At 47.5% G+C, this 26,751-nt stretch overlaps 1 protein-coding gene across 5 annotated transcripts in view; it reads left to right on the forward strand.

Moving 5' to 3' along the window:
• Positions 1-4,233: 4,233 nt before the first annotated feature.
• mbd2 (methyl-CpG binding domain protein 2) overlaps positions 4,234-26,751 on the forward strand; it is a 35,368-nt gene continuing 12,850 nt past the window's right edge. Inside the window, exons 1-5 of one of the 5 annotated variants that reach the window (XM_061799642.1) lie at positions 4,234-4,441; positions 9,219-9,378; positions 14,811-14,951; positions 24,678-24,768; positions 24,842-25,019. In XM_061799642.1, the coding sequence (XP_061655626.1) occupies positions 4,371-4,441; positions 9,219-9,378; positions 14,811-14,951; positions 24,678-24,768; positions 24,842-25,019 (641 nt within the window). In that variant the 5' untranslated portion in view covers positions 4,234-4,370. Of the gene's footprint in view, positions 4,442-5,594; positions 6,053-9,218; positions 9,379-14,810; positions 14,952-24,677; positions 24,769-24,841; positions 25,020-26,751 lie in introns of those variants that run through there. The other 4 variants (XM_061799643.1, XM_061799639.1, XM_061799641.1 and 1 more) reach the window with 4 other exon arrangements.

Consider the following 26,751-nt stretch of genomic DNA (forward strand, 5'->3'; position numbering starts at 1 on the left):
CCCCTTTGCGTCCTCGATTGGTTAGATTTGAGCTTTCTTCTTCTTTTGTTTGACGCTTAAGGGTAATTTTCATACTGAATTAGTACATTACCGCCACCTACAGCGTTGCATCGATTACTGCTTTGGCTGACAATCAGTTTCCTTTTCATTAATCCATCCATCCATTCATTTTCTGAGCCGCTTCTCCTCACGCGGGTCGCGGGCGTGCTGGAGCCTATCCCAGCGATCATCGGGCAGGAGGCGGGGTAGGTACACCCTGAACCGGTTGCCAGCCAATCGCAGGGCACATACAAACAAATAACCATTCGCACTCACACCTACGGGCAATTTAGAGTTGTCAATTAACCTAGCATGCATGTTTTTGGGATGTGGGAGGAAAGCGGAGTGCCCGGAGAAAAGCCACACAGGCACGGGGAGAACATGCAAACTCCACACAGGCGGGGCCGGGGATCGAACCCCGGTCCTCAGAACTGTGAGGCAGACGCTCTAAAGTCAACAATTACGTTTGTTGTTTTTTTTGTCAATATGGGGTCCTGTGTGTACATTAATGAGATGTTAATGATTAATGTCCGGGCTGTCCCTCAGAGATAGGGTGAGAAGCTCGGTCAGCCGCGAGGGGCTCAGAGTAGAGCCGCTGCTCCCCCACATCGATCGAGAGGAGCCAGATGAGGTGGCTCGGGCATTTGATGCCTCCTGGACGCCTTCCCGGTGAGATGTTCCGGGCATGTCTCACCAGTAGGAGACCCCGGGGACGACCCAGGACACGCTGGAGAGACTACGTCCACTAAATATGTGATACTGAGTAATGTTAAACATAAAACTTACTGGATAGTAGTAGAGACACTGTAGTAGGGAGGAGCCTTTCATACAGAGTATATAGACACACACACACACACACACATATATATATATATATATATAATTGGGATTATACAATATGTTTCAATAGTTACACACAACCGATTATCCTCGACAGGGACTGTTTAGAAACAATAAGTCTGACTTGCAACTTATGATTACGATGACTGAGACTTTCTGCGCGGGAGTGGTTGACCTATAAGAGCTGGTCATCCAGATCCAACACTTAATGATCACTGACCAATCAATACTTGAAGCAGGACAATGTCGCTGCGGTAATGGACGACAGAAACTCCGTCCAATCCGGTCAACTTCTGCATTTGGCAAAATGGTGAAAAGCGCTTGCTCCTCGCTTGGGTGTTTCAAAGCACCCATAGGAACGTTAAACGTTGACAATGTCTCTTTTTAAACACGAGCTATCGCCACAGAACGACCAAAGATGACAGTCGATTGTCTTTTGCTTTGTTCGTGTTTACATGTATTGTATCATATGTGCATAAATGGCATGCATGTATGTAACTTTTGTCCAAAGACACGAGCCATGAAGAAAACCATTTTTTTGCGAGTTCGGCTTCAAACGATCATGTCATTAATCCTAGTTATGCTCGTTAGCTTAGCATACACAGCAAGTCTGCTATCAGAATCAGAATCAGAATCAGAATCATCTTTATTTGCCAAGTATGTCCAAAACACACAAGGAATTTGTCTCCGGTAGTTGGAGCCGCTCGAGTACGACAACAGACAGTCAATTGACACAGAACACGTTGGAGACATAAAGACATTGACAAAAAACAATTGTGCAAAAAGATGCAGAGTCCTCTAAGCACTTCGAGCAGTTCCAATGGCTAATATCGCAATAGTCCGGTGCAATGAGCATTGTGCAAAGGGCGCCGAGACTTCAAGGAGTGGATGCGGTTGAAAGTGACGAGTAGTGTGATCATCTGGGACAATGTCGATTGTGCAAATGTTACAGATACTCCTCAATCAGTGTGCAAATGGAGCAGATGCTACTCTGGCATGAGTGGCCACTATATGCAAATAGTGCATGCAGCATGGCGAGACAACGACAGAGAGTGCACGAGTAATACATCATTGGCCCCACAGAAATGTGACAACCAACTCCAAAAAGTCAAGTCCAAAAAAAAAATTGCCAGCTTGTTGTAATGGAATTATAGGTTAGCTGTTTAAGAAGTTGATCGCAAGAGGGAAGAAGCTGTCGGAATGTCTACTAGTTCTAGTTTGCATTGATCGGTAGCGCTGGAAGAGCTGGTGACCGGGGTGCGGAGGGTCCGAGAGGATTTTGCACGCCCTTGTCTTAGTTTTGGCAGCGTGCAAGTCCTCAAGGGTGGGTAGGGGCGTACCGACAATCCTTTCAGCAGTTTTGATTGTCCGTTGCAGTCGGAGTTTGTCCTTTTTTGTAGCGGCGCCAAACCAGACTGTGATGGAAGAACACAGGACCGATTCGACGACCGCTGTGTAGAACTGTCTCAGCAGCTCCGGTGGCAGGCCGTGCTTTCTCAGAAGCCGCAGGAAGTACATCCTTTGCTGGGCCTTTTTGAGGACGGAGTTGACTTCGGGTCCTGAGAGATTGTAATTCCCAGGAACTTGAAGGTCTCGACGGTTGACACAAGGCGGCTGGACAACGTGAGGGGCAGCTGTGGCGAAGGATGCCTCCTGAAGTCCACGATCATCTCTACAGTCTTGAGCGTGTTCAGCTCCAGGTTGCGTCGGCCGGAGCTCCGCTTCCTGTCGATATGCAGACTCGTCACCGTCCTTGATGAGGCCGATGACAGCGGTGTCATCTGCAAACTTCAGGAGTTTGACAGTCGGGTTCGCTGAGGTGCAGTCGTTCGTGTAGAGAGAGAAGAGCAGCGGAGAGAGGACACAACCTTGGGGCGCCGCAGTGCTGATGCTGCGTGTGGATGAGGTGGCCTCCCCCAGCCTCACCTGCCCGTCAGGAAGCTGTAAATCCACTGGCAGATGGCAGACGAGACTCTGAACTGGAGAAGCTTGGAGGAAAGGAGTTCAGGGATGATGGTGTTGAACGCTGAGCTGAAGTCCACGAACAGGATCCTCGCGTAGGTCCCTGCACTGTCGAGGTGTTCTAGGATGAAGTGCAGTCCCATGTCGACTGCATCATCCGCCGACCTGTTCGCTTGGTAGGCAAAAGGCAGGGGGTCCAGCAGGGGACCTGTGACACTCTTGAGGTGGTCCGGCACGAGACGTTCAAAGGACTTCATGACCACGGATGTCAAAGCGACAGGCCTGTAGTCATTCAGACCCGAGATTGCAGGTTTCTTGGGGACTGGGATGATGGTGGAGCGTTTGAAACAGGATGGAACTTCGCACAGTTCCAGAGATCTATTGAAGATCTGAGTGAAGATTGGAGCGAGCTGGTCCGCGCAGACTTTGAGGCAGGATGGGGACACGTGGTCCGGGCCTGCCGCTTTGTTCATCTTTTGTTGTTTGAAGATGCGTCTCACATCCTGTTCATGGATGGTTAACGCAGAGGTCAGAGGTGTGATTGTGGTCGCGGGTGCGCCCGGGTGGGTGTGGGGTGTGAAAGTGTCCTTTTCAAATCTGCAGTAGAAGTTATTCAAGTCGTTGGCTAGTGTGCTATTGTTCTCAGCTTGGGGGGATCGTCGCTCGTAATTGGTCAGCGATTGGAATGCATGCCAGACTGATTTAGAGTCGTTTGCGCTAAACTGTTTTTCCAACTTTGCTGCATAGTTTCTTTTTGCAATGTTCATTTCTTTAGTCAAGCTGGTTTCTAGCTGGATTATACCGGGCCCTGTCCCCGCTCTGATATGCGTCCTCCTTAGGTTGGCGAAGCGAACCACGGCTTGTTGTTGTTGAATGTGCGAAAAGATTTTGTTGGTACACAGACCTGTTCACAGAAACTGATACAGGATGTGACAGTGTCCGTATATTCATCCAGGCTGCCAGCTGAATTTCCAAAGACACTCCAGTCTGTGCGGTCTTGACAGCTTTGAAGTTCCATCTCGGCTTCATGGGTCCATTTTTTCTCTGTAGGCTTGGCGCATTGAAGTTCTTGCCTGTACGTCGGTATGAAGTGAATTAAGCAGTGATGAGACGAGCCCAAGGCTGCACGAGGAATAGCGCGCTATGCGTTTTTTTACCGTGGTGTAGCAGTGGTCTAAAGTATTCTTTTCCCTGGTAGGACAGTCGATGTGCTGCTTGTATTTAGGGAGTTCGTGGTCGAGTTTGGCTTTGTTCAATCCTATGTAACAATTCGCATCTAGCCGATTGCGCTCAAATTGCGTGCATGTTTGTTACATAAACAGTGTTCATTTGATGCTTTGACCTTTGTTGCTTTGTAATAAAGTGCTTATTTCTTGCACGCCGTCGGACGAGGCAGGTTGCGTGTCGTTATTTCTCTGTCACTGTAGCAATATATTCTCGTTTTTTTTTTGGGATCCTGGAAACAGTCAAAACGCGAGGCTACTGCCATTTAAGGACAACACCGGAAACAGCGTCTCCAAGATTGTGCCATGCTGTGGTACAAGCGTAGCCCAAACACAGGAGGCTTCGTATCGTGGCGGCCGCCTGATCGCCAGAGCCGGTAAGCCCCACGCAATCGGGGAACACGTTGACCTTTGAAGCTTTTCTCCTTTTCTGACCACCCAGCTCTCTGTGCGAGAAAGGGTCCAAAAAAACCAAAACCAAACTCAACAAAGCACAGAAGCAAGGTGGACGTTGCACATCCATAACAACTCAACTCAAATGAGCCAAGTGTCATATACATTTGACTGAAATCATTAAGTACAGTTTTCGATTCGTAGAAAAACTTGGAGAAGCACTGTTTGCGTGTAATGTTACTGTACAAACTGCATAATCGTCTTCATTTCCTTACAATAATATGAAATCATTTTTTTAGGGAATAAAACGTGCCTGGTTTTTGATGGACACTTGGGCTCACTACGCTACTGTGTTTTAAGCCTGATGGGGACGGCGGTACTTCGGAGAGCTAAATATGTTTGGGGCGTTCGTCCGAGTCAAACGTTGGCGAACCGCTGCCTGACAAGATGATGGACGTTGAGTTAAGAGCGTTAAGATGTTTGTGAATGAAATGGTTTTTGCATCTGGCTGGCGGAGGTCTGGAGGATCGGATCGATGTCTTCCCTTCATTCGTGTCGGCCGAGTACACTCGGACGGGATTTCCCAGAGACGGGACGGGACAGTCCCGCCGAGGCCCCTTTAAACTCTCTCGGGGGGGTCACCGGTTTGAAGCCGAGATGTGGAAACGGTGAATGCTGTGGTCACTCTTGTCTCCGTTGCTGTTGTCAATCACAACATTGACCTCAGGAAAATCAAGTAAATGTACGTAATGTTATGCCACTGCGGTCACAGAAACATTTGTCTTAACAAAGTATTAATATGTGTACACAAAGTTCAGGGCTCTTGATGGGTTTGAGATGTGTCACCCATAATGCGATTGAAGTTGAGCGGCTGGTGGTGCGCTCCCTTTGGTCGATCTTGCAATGAGTGAACTGGATAAAGACAAAAGTCCTGAATAGTGGGAACGTTATAAACGGTTTGTAACCTTTGGTTTTGTTACTTGGCTTCGCGGCGCTGCCCTTCGCCTGTGAAGGTGCAAGGCACGGTAAGTACTGGAGCAAAAAAAAGAAAAGAAAAGAAAAAAGAAAAAGAAAAAGAAAAAGAGCGGGCGAGAGAGAGAGAGAGAGAACTCCCGGCTGAGCGCTTTCCTTTCACTCGAGTGATCGGTCTGTCCGAATAGAAGATCTCGGGGAGCGCGACGGGTCCAGAGCGACGTCACAGGCTCGCAGCCCGCCGTTAGCCAGCTCGGACCTCCACGGACCTCCACGGACCCCCACGGACCTCGACGCTCTGGTGGACTTCGGGGGGGTCAACCGAAGCCAGTAGCTGTGGAGGAGGACCCTTTCATTCCACGCGAAGCAAGCAGCCGGGGAGGGTCGGAGGCGGGGCGGGGCGAGCGAGCGAGCGAGCGAGCGTCTGTGACGCCGCCGGGTTCGGCTGGAGGGCCGCGGAGAGATCAGTTGACTTGAACGGACCGGAATCCTGGGATCGATAAGTGTGTTCGGATGGAGAAGAGGAGGTCGGACTGTCCGGCGCTGCCACCCGGCTGGAAGAAGGAAGAAGTGATCAGGAAGTCTGGCTTGAGCGCCGGCAAGAGCGACGTTTATTACTACAGGTACATTCGGGTATCGATTGGTCAGGGATCAGCCGCGGGCGAATGGAAGTCTCGGATCCGGATGACCCGCGCTAACTTGGAGGTCAACCGCTCTCCGCCATCGCCATCAATCGCTCTCGAGTCAGACTTAGCGATCAGCTGTGTGCAACTCGTCAAACGTATTGTGTAAATCCCAGCACGTGTCGTGTCGCTGTACACGAAAGAAATGACTGCGTCAGTAGAGTAAAGTGTCCTGAACGACGACCTCGGGGTTTGGTGTCACACACTCTGGCCTGCTGTCGACCCGTTGCCAAGTTGTTGCTTGCCCGCAGTGTCCCTAAAACGCAATCAGTAAGTTTTCTGTTTAACATGACTCAGTATCACGTATGGAGTGCTGGGAATTTGAAGACAGCCGTTGTTTACGTTCGAGTAACAACAACTTGGAGCACAAAGCCAGGTAGTTAGCGTCAGATCTTTCTTTTCGAATTGATCCTGAAGCTTTTTAAGGCAGGTGGTTAAAAAACCCAAACCAAAACAAACCCCAAAAGTTTCCTCACTATTGGTGCAAACGCAAACGACGACGACACAATCGAATGCAAGTGAAAAAGCCGCCGGCAACGGCTGCAGTCACTTCCTGTTGCTCACACTGACTCGGTGTCACCAACATCTGTTCTCCGTCACTCCCTCTCGCTCTGCAACGTCAAGTACATCAGGAGCCGCGACTTGGCTTTACTTTCGCTTTGCTTTGTCGTATGACTCATCGGTTCCAGTCAGGCAAGCAGTCAGCAGGCCGACTTACTGGAAGAGCAGCGCAGCTCGTGAAGTCAGCAGATGTTCTCTTCGCGTCGGCGTCACATCGTGTCAAGATTACCCCGACTATTGGCTATTTGGCCAATTGACAAACATCCACCCGTTTTCTGTACCGCTTATCTTCGCTCGCCTATCCCAGCTGTCTTGGGGCGCGGGGCGGGGGTACGCCCCGAACCGGTCGCCAGCCGATCGCAGGTCGCACACAAAACAAACGCATTCATTCGCACCTACGGGCAATTTAAGAGTCGTCAATCCACCTCAAACAAAAAAAAAACATGATCACTTGCACTGAGGGAACCTTTTACATGGAAGACAGGAGGCACCGTTTGCATGCCTGTCCGTTGCCACAGGAGGCCTTCTGCATATTTCACAAACACATTTTCTTTTGCTAAAAAACAAATCAATCAACTGGCAGTCATTTCCAATACTATCACACAACGCCCCCCCCCCGTGCCAAAAAAGCATTTCAAGGCAAACGCCTTCCAAACATTTTTTTCAAAAGTAAGCGCATTAAATACAACATTGAGGTGACGAAGGCCGTGTATGTATATAGGTGGAAAAAGAATGCGCACGTACTTAAAGCTCCTTGCCTGCGATCCATTTGAACAAAACAAGTCGACTCAAATGGATCTAACCTCACTATTTGCACTCGTTATTGTGTAACCGAACATCCGGACTTTCAATTTAGGCAACATTACACCGCAGAGCTCATCATAGTTTAATGAGGGAATGTCCTCATCTTGCGCTGCTGCCGTCACAGGCAGACGTGTCGGCTTTTTTGTTTACTTTTATTTGAACGGGTCCAAATCTAATTTTAGGTCATCAGAAAACAAGCCTCAAATGACCAATTAGTCGATTTTCGGGGGCGTGTTTTTTTTCTGCAGACATCCTTTTAAATAAGTCCAGAAATATGGAATAAATGTCAATGTTGACAGCAGTGGAGGTCCATTAAGTTAATTAGTTAGATGGATGATTAAAAAAAAGAAATAATTAGGCCCTACTGCTATCAAATATTTTTCGAATCGATGATTCTAGCGATTATTCCATGTATTAAATGAAAAGTTATTTTGCATGAAACTTGATCATCCAAATCTCGTTGACTTGCTTTACGGTTCAACAAAAGCAAATCGAACCAATCAAGCAATATTACACGAGAGGGAGCGATGTACTCCGCGAGCTTTTTGAAACGGAGCTACTTCTTGGGTACTGATGAATCCGAAGGGCTACTCGTGTGAGGCTGATTCAAGTTCAACTACACCACTACTACGGCTGAAAATACGGGTTATTTTTGTCATAGATGAAACTATGACTGTTAACTTTTTCCATCAATCGATAATGATTCAGCTACCGGTTGGTCTGTAACGTGAGCGAAAATGTGCACAAATCTTGATCATTGTTTTCAAAAGTCAAAGCATATGTTTGCAAATGCCTTATTTTGATGAAGCGCAAAGATAAGCAAGTCTGCTTTCATGGAGGAGAGGACCACAGAAATCCGAAATATTTTGTTTGGTCCTGTATTAGACCCCGATAGTGACTCTCCAACATGAACTTCCATAAATAAATTACAAACATTGGTGGCACAGTCGACGACTGGTTAGCACACCCGCCTCACAGTTCTGAGGACCCGGGTTCAAATCCGGCCTCGCCTGTGTGGAGTTTGTATGTTCTCCCCGTCGGCTGCGTGGGTTTTCTTCAGGTACTCCGGTTTCCTCCCACATCCCCCAAACTTGCATGGTAGCTTCATCGAAGACTCTAAATTGCCCGTAGGTGTGAACGAGTGTTTGCGTGGCCTGCGATTGGCTGGCGACCAGTTCAGGGTGTATACACCTTGCCTCTCGCCCAGAGTCAGCTGGGACAGGTTCCAGCACGCCCGCGACCCTAGTGAGGAGGAGCGGTACGGAGAATAAATGAATGAATGAATGACAAACATTTATTTCAATACAACACGTACTTCATTTACAAACTTTTGCCATGTTGAAGGTTCTGTGTTTGGGCTATTCAAACCTCCATAGAGTGCCTCTCTTATTAACATGGACTTCAATTTCATTTAAAAAACAACAACTCGGTTTTGTCATACGAGTGTCCAGAAAAGGACCTTGTGTCCTCTGACAGCTACCTCTGTTTGACCCAGTTTTGTATCCGCTTTGTCCATATTTGGCTAAGACCGCCCCCTTTCCGCTGATTGGTAGTCTCCGTGTAGAAGACCCAATTGTGAGAGCACAGGTGTTTGTTATGTTGACAGCGCTGGCTCGGGAGCGGAGAGGTAGGGGGAGAAAATCAACAAACCTTTTCGGTCGAATCGACGATGTGAACGATTGCGTTTAAACTGTTGACCAGATTAAAAAGCTAATTCAGGCAAATCTCTTTCTGCATTTAGTCCTACAGGGAAAAAGTTCAGGAGTAAACCTCAGTTGTCCCGTTATCTTGGAAACTCAGTGGATTTGGCATGTTTCGACTTCCGGACGGGAAAGATGATGCCTGGCAAACTTCAGAAGAACAAACAGAGACTCCGACATGACCAACTCATTCTGGCAAAGGTAATGCGGATCAAGCTCCTGCGTGTGGGTGGTTTAACAGATTATCCGACCAACACATCTCGCCGTGCGGCAGCTCGACAGGTTGTCAGGTCAGATGACAAGCACTTGACATTCATTTATGTTGGCGTGATCAGCCTCCATTTTTTTTACTGGTACTCGTGTGCCGCATTCGAGCAGTAGTAGCTCATCTGTAAACAGTTGGGCTCCGCGACCAGGGTGTCATGGCGTCATGGCCTTTTCAGTCCCACCGCAGACAAAAAGAGGCAGCGACATGTCGGAAGGGAGGCTCGTCAGTTTCTTGACTAGCGTCCAGGTGCGCTTGAGTGGCAGCAGTGTTTTTGCACCCCTTTTATCTGTCATCTCCACTCGCATGCCTGCGTGTGTGCGATCTGGTACTCTGTGTGCGGTACAACACAAATATACAGTAGGCGGGTTGAATTTGCCCTTGCGGAATTGTAATCGGAGTAATAAGTCTGTGGTGACTTGATTTTATGTGGGACTTTTGATCAGGTCTTGTTCCATGAGTATTGATTAAGACTTGACTTGGATTTTGATGATATACAGCAGAGGATATAAAGAGTAGTTGGCAAGTGAACCCACATCAAGTGAATCCAAAAGATGTGACTCGCCAAACCAACTGGTTGGGTCAGTTATCCTTCCCCTTCAGTGGATTATATTTTCTCAAGTGCAGTGACACCAAATTTTGTTTTTAATTTTGAGATTTTGTAATAATCTGTGCCATACTCAAATTGTCTAAATCATAAAACGTTTATTGACGGTACAGATGCATTAACATTTAAACTAAACTGTCATACATGTGTAAATAAGTGTTGTTGTGGGACTTTAAAGGTATAAGTGTTTTCTTCCAATGTTAATGTACAAACCCCAATTACAATGAAGTTGGGTCATTGTGTATATCCATCCATCCATCCATCCATCCATTTTCTGAGCCGCTTCTCCTCGCTCGGGTTGCGGGCGTGCTGGAGCCTGTCCCAACTATCTTGGGGCGAGAGGGGGGGTACACCCTGAACTGGTCGCCAGCCAATCGCAGGGCACATACAAACAAACAACCATTCACACCTCCGGGCAATTTAGAGTCTTCAATCAACCTACCACACCCGGAGAAAACCCACGCAGGCACGGGGAGCACATGCATACGCCACACAGGCGGGGCTGGGATTTGAACCCCTGTCCTCAGAACTGTGAGGCAGATGTGCTAACCAGTCGCGCACCGTGCCGCCACATTGCGTATAATGTAAATAAAAACAGAATACAATGATTTGCAAATATATTTAATTGAATACATGATGAAGGCAAATGTTTTCGACTATTTAACGTTCAAACAGATACGTTTTCTTGGGGGAAATATTCACTCGTTTTGAATTTGATACCTACAACAGGTTCCAAATAAGCATGTTTACCTCTTGTGTTACATCACCTTTTAACAACACTTGATAAGCGTTTGGGAACTGAGGACACAAATTGTTGAAGCTTTGTCAGTGGACATTTTTCCCGTTCTTGCTTGATGTACAACTTCGGTTGCTCTTCGTTGTGTTATTTTGTTTTCGCTTCATAATGCGTCACACTGGGGAGACAGGTCTAGACTGCTGGCACGCCAGTCTTGTACTCACACTCTCCTATTATGAAGCCACGCTGTTGTAACACATGCAGAATGGGGCTTGGCATTGTCTTGCTGAAACAAGCAGGGACGTCCCTGAAAAGACATTGCTTGGATGGCAGCATCTGTTGCTCCAAAACCTGGATGTACCTTTCAGCATTAATGGTGTCTTCACACATGTGCAGTTATCCATGCCATGGGCACTAACACACCCCCCCATACCATCAGCTGACTTATGACCTTTGCGCTGATAACAATCCGGGTGGTCGTTTTTCCTCTTTGGACCGGAGGACATGACGTCCATGATTTCCAAAAACAATCTGAAATGTGGACCACAGCACACTTTCTCACTTTGTGTCCGTGCCAACTCAGATGATCTCGGGGCCGGAGAAGCCAGCAGCGTTTCTGGGTACTGTTGATATATGGCGTTTGCTTCAGTTTGGTAACAATAAACTCAGGCTAACTACTTATTGCACTGTATAGCAGTGTAAATAGTGAAATAAATAAATAAATAGTACATATGTTAACATTTTATTTTATTGAAAAAACAAAGCAAATGCCCAATGCAGTTGACCAATCCAAATAAATTGTCCTGGATTGGATTGTTTGACCCCATAGGTTCCAAACCATCCATCCATCCATCCAATTTCTGAGCCGCTTCTCCTCACGCGGGTCGTGGGCGTGCTGGAGCCTGTCCCAGCTATCTTCGGGCGGGAGGCGGGCTACACCCTGAACTGGTCGCCAGCCAATCGCAGGGCACATAGAAACAAACAACCACTTGCACTCACATTCACACCTACGGGCAATTTAGAGTCTTCAATGAACCTACCATGCATGTTTTTGGGAAATGTGGGAGGAAAGCGGAGTGGCCGGAGAAAAGCCACGCAGGCACGGGGAGAACATGCAAACTCCACACAGGCGAGGCCGGGAATTGAACCCGGGTCCTCAGAACTGCGAGGCTGATGTGCTAACCAGTCGTCCACTGTTCCGCCGGTTCCAAACCTGTATAGTAAAATATTTATTGGGGGTTATTGTACATGCTTGAGTTGTTATTACACAGGATTTTATGAGGTTAAAGGACAGCCAATCGGAAAGCAGGATTTCCTGTCACTTTGTTCCAGCTCCACCTCTGATGTCAGGCATGTGTGCTGACATGCTTTTAAACACGTACGCCTCTGGTGTGTGTGTTGTTGTTTTTTGTCTTCACCACATGCAACAGTGTGTATGTTTGTGCGCACACATTCTGTACATGCACACACAAGAACAAAACAAGAAAAAAGGAATGGAAGACTAAAAAGAGGAAATAAGTGTGTTTCTGACACCCATTTATTAGTGCTTAGTTGAGCAGTTTCTCCCAATGGTGGAATTTGATTAGCATTTCAACAATTAAAAGGCTATCCTGTCGACAGTGGTTGCAACAACATAAAAAACAGGGAAAAAAAATGTTTTGGAGTTTCTTTTTTTCCTATCTTGGAGTCTTGTTCACGAGTGAGGGAAGAATGGAACGGGAAGATCTGTGATGCGGACTTTGTATGGATGATAGAACCAAACATCCATCCATCCATCTTCTACCGCTTATCCGAGGTCGTGTCGCGGGGGCAGTAGCTTTAGCAGGGACGCACAGACTTTCCTCTCCCCAGCCACTTCATCCAGCTCTTCCGGGGGGATCCCGAGGCGTTCCCAGGCCAGCCGAAAGACGTAGTGTCTCCAGTGTGTCCCGGGTGGTCCCCGGGGTCTCCTCCCGGTGGGACGTGCCGGGAACACCTCACCGGGGAGGCGTCCGGGAGACATCCGAATCAGATGCCCCAGCCACCTCATCTGGCTCCTCCCGATGTGGAGGAGCAGCGGCTCTACTCTGAGCCCCTCCCGGATCACAGAGCTTCTCACCCTATCTCTAAGGGAGAACCCGGACACCCTGCGGAGGAAACTCATTTCGACCGCTTGTATCCCGGATCTTGTTCTTAAGGTCACGACCCACAGCTCGTGACCATAGGTGAGGGTAGGAATGTAAATCGAGAGCCTCGCCTATCGGCTTAGCTCCTTCTTGACCACAACGGACCGATACAAAGTCCGCATCACTGCAGATGCTGCACCGATCCGCCTGTCGACCTCGCGTTCCATTCTTCCCTCACTCGTGAACAAGACCCCAAGATACTTGAACTCCTCCACTTGGGGCAGGATCTCATCCCCGACCTGGAGAGGGCACGCCACCCTTTTTCCGACTGAGGACCATGGTCTCAAGATTTGGAGGTGCCGATTCTCATTCCAGCCGCTTCACACTCGGCCGCGAACTGATGAAGCCAACAGAACCACATCATCTACAAAAAGCAGAGATGCAAACTGAGGCCACCAAACCGGACTCCCTCTACGCCTCGGCTGCGCCTTGAAATTCTGTCCATCAAAGTTATGAATAGAATCAGTGACAAAGGGCAGCCTTGGCGGAGTCCAACCCTCACCGGGAACGAGTCCGACTTACTACCGGATAAGCGGACCAAACTCTGACTCCGGTCGTACAGGGACCGAACAGCCCGTATCGGGGGGTTTGGCACCCCATACTCCCGAAGCACCCCCCACAGGAACCCCAGAGGGACACTGTTGAATGCCTTCTCCAAGTCCACAAAACACATGTAGACTGGCTGGGCGAACTCCCATGCACCCTCGAGGATCCTGCCGAGGGTGTAGAGCTGGTCCACTGTTCCACGGCCAGGACGAAAACCACAGTGCTCCTCCTGAATCTGAGATTCGACTTCCCGACAGACCCTGAATAGACCTTGCCAGGGAAGCTGAGGAGTGTGATCCCCCTGTAGTAGGAACACACCCTCCGGTCCCCCTTCTTAAAAAGGGGGACCACCACCCCAGTCTGCCAATCCAGAGGCACTGTCACCGATGTCCACACGATGTTGCAGAGGCGTGTCAACCAGGACAGCCCCACAACATCCAGAGCCGTACGGGACTCTGGGCGAATCTCATCCACCCCTGGGGCCTTGCCACCGAGGAGCTTTTTAACCACCTCGGCGACCTCAACCCCAGAGATAGGAGAGCCCGCCTCAGAGAACCCAGACTCTGCTTCCTCATGGGATGGTGTGTCAGTGGAATTGAGGAATCTTCGAAGTATTCTCCCCACCGTCTAACAACGTCCCGAGTCGAGGTCAGCGGCACCCCATCCCCACTATACACAGTGTTGATGGTGCACTGCTTCCCCCTCCTGAGACGCCGGATGGTGGACCAGAATTTCCTCGAAGCCGTCCGGAAGTCTTTCTCCATTGCCTCACCGAACTCCTCCCACGCCCGAGTTTTTGCTTCAGCGACCACCAAAGCTGCACTCCGCTTGGCCAGCCGGTACCCGTCAGCTGCCTCAGGAGTCCCACAGGCCAAAAAGGCCCGATAGGACTCCTTCTTCAGCTTGACGGCATCCCTCACCGTTGGTGTCCACCTACGGCTGCGGGGATTGCCGCCACGACAGGCACCGACCACCTTACGGCCACAGCTCCGGTCGGCCGCCTCAGCAATGGAGGGGCGGAACACGGTCCACTCGGACTCGATGTCCCCCGCCTCCCCCGGAACATGAGCAAAGCTCTGTCGGAGGTGGGAGTTGAAACTCCTTCTGACGTTCCCAGCAGAACCTCACAATACGTTTGGGCCTGCCACGTCGGACCGGCATCTTCCCCCACCAACGGAGCCAACTCACCACCACTCCGCCCCTCTCTTAAAAAACGTAAATGCGGAAAAGTTTGTCTTTCCGCAATTAAGAAAAAAAGGAAATGCGGAATGACAAACCTTTTCTAACACACCAACATTGCCTCTTTCTCTCCAGGGTGGTAAGCCTGACCTGAACACGACTCTGCCCATCAGACAGACAGCATCCATCTTTAAACAGCCTGTTACCAAGGTTACAAGTCACCCGGGAAACAAGGTAAAGACAGACCTGCAGAGAGCGACTGAGCAACCCAGACAGGTAAATCTCTCTCTCTCTCTCTCTCTCTCTCTCTCTCTCTCTCTCTCTCTCTCTCTCTCTCACTCTCCTCTCGGGCTGCACGATATTGGAAATGTTTTTTTTTAAATATATTTTTAAAACGGCGATATATATTGCAATGTGAAATAATACAGGATCAGTGTTGGGAAAGTTACATTTCTACGTCAGCTAGTTCAAAGTTTAGTTCACCATTCCAAAGATGAACAAGTTCAATTCATAGTTCATGATTCAAAATTTTGAACTAAGTTTACTGGCGCACAAATGAACTCGTTGATAGTTTTTCTTTCTTTCAATGCTCTATGTTGCTGAGGGGCTATTACCCACAAAATACTGGCATTTAATTTCCCTGTTGTTGCCACCCATTCAGTCCACACTAGTAGCAGCTAGCTGCAGCTAGCACCCTACAATCTCGAAAACAGGAAAATTGTGTTGCTTGAATGGTGTGTGTGTTTTTTTTTTTTTTGAGGAATTAAAACAAAAACAGGTCTGTAGTCCTTAATGTGCAAACAAAAACACACAACACAGTACGACAGGAACGACGATGAAATGACATATTGATAACGTTGCATTCCCAGCAGCTCTGGCTGACTATATTAACAAACTGTATTATCTTATCTACTCTTATATTACGAAAAACAAAATCAATTCAATATCATCACAGTGTCTTAGTGTTTTAAGTTCAGCGTTCTAATAAAATAATTTTCCTAGTAATCCATTTGTACAATTACGGTTTGTATGACAAAAGAATCAAGGAACACATTCCCTCCCATTTACGCAGTCTCCCTGAATGCACCTCGAGCACTCATTCAGCTGTGGCGTGCATGCCTTCAGTCAGTATGTTAATTCTGAGGAGCGAAATAGGAAATGCAGCAGGTGTACATGGTTTCCTGTGTCCTCTTGCATAATTATCATACAAGGAGATAAGTATACAACACTTTGGGCTATTCAGTGTGTCGTTTGAAGCATTATTACCACAACATGGGTGCTCATCATATTAAGATGTCCAAACAGGACTGAAGTGTTCCTGAGCCCATGCGCTGATATCCTTGACACACTGATGTCGCTTTTTGATGCGGTGCCGCCTGAGGGATCGAAGGTCACGGGCATTCAATGTTGGTTTACGGCCTTGCCGCTTGCATGCAGTGATTTCTCCAGAGCCTCTGAAGCTTTTGATGATTTTATGCACCGTAGATGATGAAATCCCTCAATTCCTTGCAATTGTACCTTGAGGAACATTGTCCTTCAACTGTTGGGACTATTTTCTCACGCACGTGTTCACAAAGCGGTGAACAAGTGTGCCCCATGTTTGCTTGTGAATGACCGAGCAATTCAGGGAAGCTCCTTTTCTAGCCAATCACGGCGCCCACCTGTTCCCAATTGGCCTGTTCACCTGCGGGATGTTCCAAACACGTGTTTGATGAGCATTCCTCAACTTTCTCACTCTTTTTTGCCAACGTGTTGCAGCCATAAAATTCTAAAGTAATGATTATTTGCTAAAAACAATCAAGTTTATCAGTTTGAACATTCAATATATATGTCTTTGTAGTGTATTCCATTAAATATAGGTTGAACGTGATTTCCAAATCATTGTATTCTGTTTTTATTTAGGTTTAACACAACGTCCCAAATTCATTGGAATTTGGGCTCGTAGCTCATTACAAACGTCAGCATCGGACCATCAGTGTTTTAACCAACCTGAAACCCCCCAAAAGGTTTGAGTTCAAATATTTCAATAATGGATACTCGATCCGGTCTGTCAAATTTCAATCCAAGTCATGGGCACCCACACACTCAACGGAGAGCGACGGAGTTAATGAGCCGTGAACCTGTGTGTTGCATCATTAGCAGTTTGGGTGTTTGGTGCCTTGCTCCTCTACTCAGGCAGAACAGTGGCATTTCTGCAGCAGTCAGTCCAAACCTCCAGCCATGATTTTGGCTGTCCCCCCTCCAGTCTTTATGAGCTAAATGATAATCTAAATTCATTTATCGCTTAATGTGTGTCTTCTGTGTGCGTGCGTCTTAAAAAATATATCTGAGAAGAAAACAATAAGCAGCTGTAACTGATTCAAATGCAACACACTTGAAGGCAGTGGCACAGGTGGGTGTGTTTGTATTTAGCAGAGGTTGTTTGGAATGAGAAATGGAAAAGTCGCAGGGTGTAGGACGGGTATTGAACTTGTTTTCATTGCCGGCCACTTTATGGTTCTGGTCGGTTACAGAGGTGAAACCACATAAATGTATAATCGCAAGGAGTGTTTCGTATATTATGCTATGAAAACATTCATAATGGCATTTGCTATTGCTTTGACTCCTCTGAAGAGCCAGGGAGAGGCCGTTTAAGTACTGCTGGAAGAATAAATGTTACACTGTGTTCTGTGTGGGAACCCTAATAATCTTTCTGTCACATTACAAAATTGACCCTACATTTGATTCTAATCCTTTTTACAATGGACAACGACATATTCTGCCCTCCCTGAACGTGCTACGCGCTGTCCGGTAGGTGGGTAGCGAACGGTCCTCCAATTGAGAGGCACAGCGTTTATTTACTCCCAGGTGGTGTTGACTGTAAAACTGAAAGACATGAAACAAAAAGAGAATTGAACAGAGTACATTTAAGCACTGAGAGATTATCAATTGTGCTGAATGAAAGGATCAAGAAAAAAGACATTTTATTTACAACAAATAAAGCGTCTTTGGTCAGTTATCTCTGACAAGCAGAACAATTGAATGCTCTTCCACTTGATGGCAGAAGGTACAATTAACTTATGCTTCTACCTGTTGACATTCATACCACAAAATAACAGTTTTTGTGTTCATCTATGAGATCATAATCATCATTGCTTTTTTTTCACAGTGGAACCTCGGACTAATATGGCCAGTGGGTCGTTTTTTGGTGGCCATATGCATCAATATTACTATACAGTACGAAATTAATTGTGTTGTACTTTTTTTTGTGCCGCAAAATATGCAGTACAGTACAAAGTTATAGTGAACAAATATAAAAAAAGCTTGAAAAATGTTTTATCCAAACTTACCATGCTGGTGTGCTTGTTGTTGTTGTAGTGACGAGTGGCAAGTCAGGCAGTTCGCTTTCATGAGCCATAATGAAAAAGTCCATCCATCCATCCATTTTCCGTGCGGCTTATCCTCACTAGGGTCGCGGGCCTGCCGGAGCCTATCCCAGCTATCTTCGGACGAGAGGCGGGGTACACCCTGAACCGGTCCCCAGCCAATCGCAGGGCACATATAATAAACAAAACAACCATTTGCACTCACATTCACACCTACGGGCAATAGTCTTCAATCAACCTACCACAACGTGGGTGCTAATCCTATTAAGATGTCCAAAAAGGTCCCTCTGCTGGTCACTTTCAATATCACAGTTGAGTGACTGTATATTACAGATTGCACATATACATTGCAGTGATGATACTCGAACAAAATATTGTGCAGCCCTACGCTCGTCTCTTCTCTTCTCTGTCTCGCTCTCTCTCTCTCCCTCTAACTCTCTCTCTCTCTCTCTCTCTCTCTCACTCACTGGGTGTCTGCTTCTCTCTGTGTCTGTCTGTCTCTCTTGCTCTGTCGCGTTCTCCCGCTCTGCATGTGAAGTACATTTATCTGATGTTCTTTATCTGTGTGAAGTATCTTTGTCTGAAATGATGATCTGACTGGATTCCCAAAATGGAGGCCAGCCAGTGCTTCTGTATTATCTCCTTATAAACTTAAGCATTGGACCATCAGTGTTTTCCCCCTCTTTGAAAATCACCCTCAAAAGTTGAGTTAAAATATTTCATTAATTGATACTTGATCCTGTCAGATGATATAAACACTCAGTTTTCACATCAGGATCAGAATCTATCGTCCCTTAAAGAGCCGGAGTACAAAGAGGGTAAGGTACAAAATAATAATATAGGCATTGAGAATAAGGCTCAATACAGTCAAAAAGTCGAGACACAATAAAAAAAAACAAAAAAAAAACACAATCGAAGAACCCCTCCTTGAGCCGTCACCTTATCGTGGTGGAGGGGTTTGTGTGTCCCAATGATCCTAGGAGCTAAGTCGTCTGGGGCTTTATTCCCCTGGCAGGGTCACCCATGGCAAACAGGTCCTAGGTGAAAGCACGGCTCCAAAAACCCCTATGACGAGTACAATAAATGGATTCGGGTTTCCTTGCCCGGACGCGGGTCACCGGGGCCCCCCTCTGGAGCCAGGCTCGGAGGTGGTGCTCGAAGGCGAGCGCCCATGGGGCCCGGCCGGGCACAGCCTGAAAGGGTAAAGTGGGTCCCCCTTCCCATGGGCTCACCACCTGTGGGAGGGGCCGAAAGGGTAAAGTGGGTCCCCCTTCCCATGGGCTCACCACCTGTGGGAGGGGCCATAGGGGTTGGGTGCAGTGCGAGCTGGGTGGTGGCCGAAGGCGGGGACCTTGGCGATCCGATCCCCGGCTACAGAAGCTGGCTCTAGGGATGTGGAATGTCACCTCTCTGGCAGGGAAGGAGCCCGAGCTGGTGTGTGAGGTCGAGAAGTTCCGACTAGATATAGTCGGACTCGCCTCCACGCACAGCTTGGGCTCTAGTACCAGTCCTCTCGAGAGGGGTTGGACTCTCTTCCACTCTGGAGTTGCCCACGGTGAGATGCGCCGAGCAGGTGGGGGTATACTTATTGCTCCCCGGCTCGGCACCTGTACATTGGGGTTCACCCCGGTGGACGAGAGGGTAGCCTTCCTCCGCCTTCGGGTGGGGGGACGGGTCCTGACTGTTGTTTGTGCCTATGCACCAAACAGCAGTTCAGAGTACCCACCCTTTTTGGAGTCCTTGGAGGGGGTGCTGGAGAGCGCTCCCGCTGGGGACTCCATCGTTCTGCTGGGGGACTTCAATGCTCACGTGGGCAATGACAGTGAGACCTGGAAGGGCATGATTGGGAGGAATGGCCCCCCGATCAGAACCCGAGCGGTGTTCTGTTATTGGACTTCTGTGCTCGTCACGGATTGTCCATAACGAACACCATGTTCAAGCATAAGGGTGTCCACACGTGCAATTGGCACCAGGACACCCTAGGTCGCAGTTCGATGATCGACTTTGTGGTCGTGTCATCGGACTTGCGGCCGCATGTCTTGGACACTCGGGTAAAGAGAAGGGCGGAGCTGTCAACTGATCACCACCTGGTGGTGAGTTGGCTCCGATGGTGGAGGAAGATGCCGGTCCGACGTGGCAGGTCCAAACGTATTGGGAGGGTCTGCTGGGAACGTCTGGCGAAATCCCCTGTCAGAAGGAGTTTCAACTCCCACATCCGACAGAACTTTGCTCATGTTCCGGGGGTGGCGGGGGACCGCGCCTCCATTGCTGAGGCGGCCGACCGGAGCTGTGGCCGTAAGGTGGTTGGTGCCTGTCGTGGCGGCAATCCCCGAACCCGTTGGTGGACACCAACGCTGAGGGATGCCGTCAAGCTGAAGAAGGAGTCCTATCGGGCCTGTTTGGCATGTGAGACTCCTGAGGCAGCTGATGGGTACCGGCTGGCCAAGCGGAATGCAGCGTTGGTGGTCGCTGAAGCAAAAACTTGGGCTTGGGAGGAGTTCGGTGAGGCCATGGAGAAAGACTTCCGGACGGCTTCGAGGAAATTCTGGTCCACCATCCGGCGTCTCAGGAGGGGGAAGCAGTGCACCATCAACACTGTGTATAGTGGAGAAGGGGCGCTGCTGACCTCGACTCGGGACGTTGTGAGCCAGTAGGGAGAATACTTCGAAGACCTCCTCAATTCCACCAACACGCCTTCCCATGGGGGTCTGGGTTCTCTGAGGCGGGCTCTCCTATCTCTGGGGTTGAGGTCAGCGAGGTGGTTAAAAAGCTCCTTGGTGGGATGGCCCCGGGGGCGGATGAGATTCGCCCGGAGTTCCTCAAGGCTCTGGATGTTGTAGGGCTGTCCTGGTTGACGCGCCTCTGCAACATCGTGTGGACATCGGGGACAGTGCCTCTGGATTGGCAGACTGGGGTGGTGGTCCCCTTTTTAAAAAGAGGGACCAGAGGGTGTGTTCCAACTACAGGGGGATCACACTCCTCAGCCTCCCTGGTAAGGTCTATTCAGGGGTGCTGGAGTGGAGGGTCCGTCGGGAAGTCGAATCTCAGATTCAGGAAGAGCAGTGTGGTTTTCGTCCTGGCCGTGGAACAGTGGACCAACTCCACACCCTTGGCTGGTGACCAGTTCAGGGAGCACCCCGCCTCTCGCCCGAAGATAGCTGGGATAGGCTCCAGCAGCCCTAGTGAGGATAAGTGGTAAAGAAGATGGATGGATGGATGGATGGATGGATAAATGAAACATGGTGTCTTTTTATCCTCCTCCTAGGGGCCCTAAGCCGACGGCCTGACGCCAAAAGCTCGAACTCATTATGGAGTGGATGATTAGGACAGTACATAATGACATTTGCTTTCCTCAGGACCTGTCTGTTATAGACAGACACGAGCCCAGCCTGGTGACTTTGTGAGATCTTTGCCGCAAGACAAGATTCTTTTCAGACAAGTTCACGTTTCCAAATTATGCAACAATACAAAAGAATAAAACAGATTCAATAAAACTTCTGTAAAAGAGAGCCATCATCTCAGAATAAACATAGAAGGTTCTCATTTTCCTCAGGAAGTACAATCTTTGATGAACTTTGGTCAAATCAACATGATGTTCAAAACAGTTTGTCTCGGAAGAAAAATAATAATAATCTCCACCATCTCAACATCAGCACAGTTGTTGGTGGAGATGAGGTAGACTTCCTACAGTCAGTGATCATGTCTTAGATTCTTGTTCAACTGGAGATGACTAATCGCAACAATCTAAAATTGAATCAGCAACAGGCCCATGGTCCTGCTTACCCCCCTGTAGAAGACTAACAATAACTTTTAAATGTGTCTGTTCCTAAAGCTGCTGCAGCACTCTTAAGTGTGCAAAATGAAGACGAGGGGTGATGAGCAGCAACCTTGAGGAGAGCACATTGGAAAAAACACCATTAACTCTCACACACTGTGTGTGACCTGTTAGTTAAAAAATGAGTCATCCAATTAATCAAGGTCAGATCGAGTTGGATGTGACGGAGGAGTCTCTCAGCAAGCAAGGAGGCTTGGATCGTATTGAATGCTCAGGAAAAGTCAACGACAAAGAGTCTGGCATGCGTGCTTCTGCCCCTCAACATGCCTGAACAAAAATTGTAGTGACTACTCCATCCTCGACACCTCTGCCAGCCCTGCCAGCAAACGGAAGTAGATGAAGGTGCTGGTCAACATGCAGTAAAATTTCACTTTTGATGATCTTTTCCAAAGTTTGTATCACCAAGGACATCTTTGAGTGCTTTGGGGCAGCCACGCTTAGCGATTGGAACAATAATAGAATGTTTTCAGAGCTGGGCTACTTTACAATGACAAAAATACAATGGAAAACGCTGCTCAGCTGATTCGCACAGGTTTTTGCCACAGATTACCACATCCAGGACTCTTAGCCTTAGCTTTCTTAAAAAGTTTTGCAACATCATTTGCATCAATCCAAAGAAAATCCAATTGAAAATAAAAGATAAAATCCAAGATAAATCACATAACCCACTTTCTGCAACAAACCCATGTTGGAGGTGTGTCTTTGGCAAATGAATGACTGCATTATTTGTAACCAAAAAGCACATTTTAGGTGAGCAAAAGTATTGGAACAGATATGCAGTTCATTAAATAAAGTCAACAACACTTAAGTATTTAGTTTAGATTGCAATACCTACATCAAGCCATTGACATCACCAAACCTTTACATTCTTCTTTGATTTTTTTTCAGGCTTTCACGTCAGCCTCTTTCCAATCTCCTCTTTTTAGCATGTGCAGTAAAATGCATGCTCTGTAGGGTTTTAAGTCTGGTCAATCTAAAATCTTCCACGTCTTAACCCTAAACCCTTAACCCTTTGTTGTTTTGGATCATTATCTCATTGTATTGTATTTTTCTTTAAATTGGCAGTCAAAACTTTTTCTGTTGACTTCTGAGTTGATTTTGCTGCTGCCATCATATGCTATATCAATGATTAACATGCCTGTCCCACAAGAAGCCATGCACTGAGGAGAGGCTTCCGTCGGGCCGCTCTGCCATAAAGCCCCAACTGGTGGAGGGCTGCAGTGATGGTTGACTTTCTAGAACTTTCTCCCATCTCCCAACTGCATCTCTTTGCAGCTCAGCCGCAGTGATCTTTGGATTCTTATTGACCCCTCTCGCCATTTAAGGATTATGGAGGCCAGTGTCCTCTTAGGGACCTGAAGTGCAGCAGATTTCTTTTGGTAACCTTGGCTAGATCTGTGACTTGCCACAATTCTGTCCCTGAGCTCTTCAGGCAGTTCCTTTGACCTCATGATGGTCATTTTCTCTGACATGCACTGTGAGCTGTAAGGTCTTCTATAGACAGGGGTGTGGCTTTCCTAATCAAGTCCAATTAATATAATCAAACACAGCTGGACTGTAGGTGAAGGTGTAGAACCATCTCTCGGATGATCAGAAGAAAGGGACAGCACCCGAGTTACAGCAAAGGCTCTGAATACTTTGGGCTGTGTGATATTTCAGTTTTTCTTTTGTAATAAATCAATATGGGGTGCGGTGTGTACATTAATGAGGAAAAAATGACCAAATGATTTTCGCAAATGGCTGCAATATAACATAAGAGAGAAAAATGAATACTTTCCGTACCCACTGTATATAGTGCAGTAAGGCCGTTGAATAGAGTTTGGTGCAATATTGAGATGTGAACAGCTAGGAGGTAGAATGCAGCACAATTGACTTATCTGGCAGAGCTGTCAAGCAGAGAGAGGCACAATTTAAAAGTTGTTGAGAAAATGTTCACTATCCTGGGGACCAAATGCTTTGACTTTTAACGACTGACCGTTGACTGCTAAATAGAGGCTGCCTGAAGTCAGGATGGGAGTCTGCGGCATCACCTGCCGAGTGAAGCTCTGTCCGTCACACAAATGCTGGATAACCAACAGCACCTACCGATTGGTTCACATTCAACAACAAATGCCTTGAATGAAGATTTTCAAACCTCATAAGATGAATGAGCTTCAGTTCACCATCGCATTAAATATATACATTTCCCCATCACAGTCTATTTAGATCTGTGCTGGTCCCTGCTTCCGCCATTTATCCTTTGTCATGTATAACCAACGTTTGTTTAAATTCGAATGTGTGCAATTCACAATTTTTGTCATAAAAAAAATTGGCAATCATATTGTGTGTGTCTTCCATCTGAAGTCTACACTTTGAAAACTTAGTTAATGAGTACAGTAGATTAAACTTGGAAGCGCATATAAGCAAGATCAAGTACAATATCCTGCATCGACACCTGCAGTTGCACAGTGTTAAAAGAAAAGCATTTTTATGCAAGATAGTTTGGGTTGTCAAATTGCAAATCATACTATTCTTCACAACTGTGATCAAATTGAAAAAAAGATATACAGTATTGCGGAAGATAGCTCTGCAATTGGATGGGGACCGGTCCGTGGTCCACTCTGCAGGAAGTCAGCTGTGATAGGCTCCAGCTCACCGCGACCTTAACGAGGACAAACAGTTGAAAATGAAGGATTTTGTTTACTTCTTCCCTTGTAGAAGCTGGCTCGAAAAGCCTCGCGAAGTACAATGCGGTATTGTGCAATCTCTTGCGGTTTGCCGTCTATTTTTCACCAGCACTCAACTCGCTCTTTGTCTTTGCAGCTCTTTTGGGAGAGAAGGTTGAAAGGTTTGCGATCATCGGATGTCTCAGAGGAAGTTCTACGTACAATGGAGCTACCTAAAGGCCTCCGGAGTAAGTTCACATAAACCGAAGCCCAAATGCAGCAATTTTAGCCTCTGACCTCGGACTGTTCTGTCTCTTGCAGGTGTTGGTCTAAACTCCAATGATGACACTCTGCTGTCCGCCATCGCCAGTGCTCTGCACATGAGCTCCGCTCCGATCACGGGACAGACATCGGTGGCCGCTGAGAAGAACCCAGCGATCTGGCTGAACACATCCCAACCGCTCTGTAAGGCCTTTACCGTGACTGACGAACAAATCCGGTGAGAGGCTGCTTCTTGCTAAGGAAATGTTGCTATTACTGGATTGCAGGCTTTTTATGTGCGGGTTGACTACGATATGAGCTTTACAGTGGTATTTCCCAACCTTTATGGAGCAAAGGCACACACGGTATTTATTTGTTTACTCAAAATCAAGAAAAGGTGCACACACAGGTGAATGATGTACTTTCTGCCATCTAGTGGAAGAACATGACATTGTGACACGTGCTATCTTATTCTTTACAAATGTGCTAGGGTGCACTGGTTGGGAATAGCTTTGCAGTGTGTAAACCTGGACTTTCCACGTCGGGTGGGTATTCTTCCAATATTCCCCATTAGACTTTGGTTGACTTCACAAATTGAATTGTATAGCCAGTGGCAGTTCTAGACCAATATTAATGGGGTGGCCAGACTGGGGCCAAGGACGGCCGGACTACAGTTGTCAACGGGGGTGGGGTGGTGATGCTGATGACAGAAAAGTTTCATCCAAAACCAATTCGGCAGGTGCGGGGGCTGCCAGTCACTTTCAGTCACATGACAACTTTGTTGGTACAGCTACATCCATTCATAGTGTGGGGCCACTGGGGGTGGGCAAGCACATTGTTAGGGGGGCACTCGCCTCCCACCCCAAGAACCGCCACTGTGAATAACTTCCACCCATCCATTTTCTCATTCGGTCCACGGGTAACTTTGGGTGAGAGTCATCCGTCCATCCATTTTCTGTCGCGCTTCTCCTCACAAGGGTCGCGGGCGTGCCGGAGCCTATCCCAGCCGTCGTCGGGCAGGAGGCGGGGTACACCGTCAACTGGTTGCCAGCCAATCGCAGGGCACATACAAACAAACAACCATTCGCACCTATGGGCAATTTAGAGTCTTCAATGAACCTAGCATGCATGTTTTTGGGATGTGAGAGAAAAGCCACGCAGGCACGGGGAGAACATGAAAAACTCCACACAGGCGAGGCCGGGGATTGAACCCCGGTCCTCAGAACTGTGAGGCAGACGCTCTAACCAGTTTTTTTTTTTTTTTTACAAAGGGGAACATTTCTAAAAATCTCATCTCATAGACTTTGAGAACAAATATACCGATACATGTAGGATCAATCAGACTTACTAAGTTGAATCTACAATGAGTCATGATTTAACATGTCGAATAATGAAGGGACCACCATTTTAACGAGAGGTTGATATTCACATAACTTTTGTTTACTTACTGTATGTTTTTCCCTAGAGTCCATCAAATTGGATGCATTATTTCCAATTATTGTTTAACGTTCTTGTTTAACGATTGTCATAGAATGGGCTTGATCAGCATGTTCGGAGTACAATGAGTTATGGGTGTGGAATGCTTTTCTGTGGAAAGCTTGTAAACAGTTGCGAGTGACCCAAAAAGAGATGCACTTCCTAAATGAAGAGCACTGAAAAGTCTGATGGTCTTGGGGTTTGCACGTTTTCCCCGTGCTTGCGTGGCTTTTCTCCAGTACTCTGTCTTTCGTCGTCATTCCAAAAACATATATGAAATAAATTGTAAACTCTAAATTGTCCATCGGCGTCAATGTTGAGTAGTTGTTTGTCCATATGACTTGCGACCAGCCTAGTGGCTACATGGGTGGACAAAACAATTTCTCTCTGAACAGCAGAACATCGTTGTAACCAGAATAATGTGTGGTGCCACTAAAGTAGCTCGACATGACAACTTCCCATAGCTGACACCATGTTGCCTTGGACCCCAAACT

This window comes from Phyllopteryx taeniolatus, chromosome 15, assembly GCF_024500385.1.
Source record: "Phyllopteryx taeniolatus isolate TA_2022b chromosome 15, UOR_Ptae_1.2, whole genome shotgun sequence".
Lineage (NCBI taxonomy): Eukaryota > Metazoa > Chordata > Actinopteri > Syngnathiformes > Syngnathidae > Phyllopteryx > Phyllopteryx taeniolatus.